We start from the raw sequence: 1,530 nt of genomic DNA, 5'->3' as shown, positions 1-1,530 counted from the left end.
TTTTTAAAAAACACTGGCAATGACCCACTCCACTTGGAAATGCATGTATGAACTACCCTGAAGTAAGCTAATGTAAGCTGCAATATATATATAAAGCACATGTTTCTACTGATAAAGACATCTTGAATACAGAGAGGAAGTTTTTGGTGTTTTTTTTTTAACATGTTTAACCAGTAGCAGAAGTTATATATGGAAATTCTTATACCAGATAACACAATACTCCTTTATTCAAAATCACTGATATCTGCTGGGCTAACCACAGGCTTTCTGTTCACTCCTAACAGAATAAAAAAGCATATTAGAGTTAAAATGAACAAATATGAAAGTCCTATCAGTATAAAATTTTTAAAAAATGGTTGTATTTCTAGCTAATGTGGTCATTCCTTGACATCATCACTTACTCTATTCCAATAAGCATCTATTGTTCCTTGCATCCTACATTGAGAATTAAAATTTTTCAAAGGACAATGCTTCAATATACTGAAGAGTGTACATAAAGGTAAATTCCTTTAGAAGCTATTATACCATTTTTTCTATGTGAAAGTTGAGGACAATTTATATAAATCACTTTTGTCATGTAAAAAAGGTTGTTCAAGTTGTAGTACCCATACAACTAAAAATCGCGGCCATCTGGCCTAGTCTATGGGGTTTGACACTAAGTTTTAGCCAGGGATTAGAAATTATACTGGTCCCTTTAGGGAAAAAATAAATTCAAATTCAATACTGACAAACTTTTGCTGGTAGTTTTACTGTACATTTATTTTTAAAGAAAAAAAAAAAAAACCAAAAAAAACAAAAGCCAGACAAACCCAAATTGTCCAGGCAAATAAATTCAAATCTTTGTCATGTCTGATATTATAATCTTCTATGTAAGTTTTTTAATTAAAGTTATTTCTATATGCCTTGTGTTGTCTGATTCAATTAAATGCCACCTATTCCTGGCATAAACTTTTCCTAAGCCAAAATAAAAATAAACATTAAGAAACAACTTATTACCTTATAATGTAGGAAAAAAACCCAAGCAAACTCTATTCTATGCTTAAGTGTTAGCATTCTTATTTTTCAAAACTTATTTCTCAAAACTCATAATACCCCAGAAGTTTAATGATACTGGTCCTGTTATTTTTGGCCATATTTACTATATAGCAAGAGTATTTACAAGAAATGCAAGTAGCTGACACATATCTGTAGTCTCTATAATTTTGAACACAGTTATAAATATTTAGTTAATAGATTAACTCTGTACCCTGTCATCTTTTAGCCTACCTGGTCTTTCTTGGAATAAAATATATATCCTTGGAGTCAAGATCCATAGTTCCAGAATATTTTCAGCCATCTGATTCTGCTACAGGGTAAAGTTAGACTGGAAATAAGACAATGTTAAATAAAAAGAAGCTTCTTTTGCCTGACCCACTTCCCATGGGTTCTAATTGTAATAAGAGTACAGACCAGAAATCCTATGCCAGTAGGATCCTTTCCATGGTACCATCCTATTGCTGAGCTTTAGTTTCTTCATTTTTTTTTTTTTTT

At 31.2% G+C, this 1,530-nt stretch overlaps 2 protein-coding genes across 2 annotated transcripts in view; one reads left to right on the top strand and one right to left on the bottom strand.

Annotated features, from left to right (window-relative positions):
• Positions 1-372, top strand: part of KANSL1L (KAT8 regulatory NSL complex subunit 1-like) — a 151,685-nt gene extending 151,313 nt beyond the window's left edge. Inside the window, 1 exon segment of the mRNA XM_012661214.1 lies at positions 369-372. Coding sequence (XP_012516668.1) covers positions 369-372 — 4 coding nt within the window.
• Positions 373-377: 5 nt separating this feature from the next.
• Positions 378-1,530, bottom strand: part of RPE (ribulose-5-phosphate-3-epimerase) — an 18,267-nt gene continuing 17,114 nt past the window's right edge. Inside the window, exon 7 of the mRNA XM_012661213.1 lies at positions 378-435. Within this exon, the coding sequence (XP_012516667.1) occupies positions 378-435 (58 nt within the window). The remainder of the gene's footprint in view (positions 436-1,530) is intronic.

This window comes from Propithecus coquereli, unplaced genomic scaffold, assembly GCF_000956105.1.
Source record: "Propithecus coquereli isolate 6110/MARCELLA unplaced genomic scaffold, Pcoq_1.0 Scaffold70, whole genome shotgun sequence".
Lineage (NCBI taxonomy): Eukaryota > Metazoa > Chordata > Mammalia > Primates > Indriidae > Propithecus > Propithecus coquereli.
This window is presented reverse-complemented; position numbering and strand designations above follow the sequence as displayed.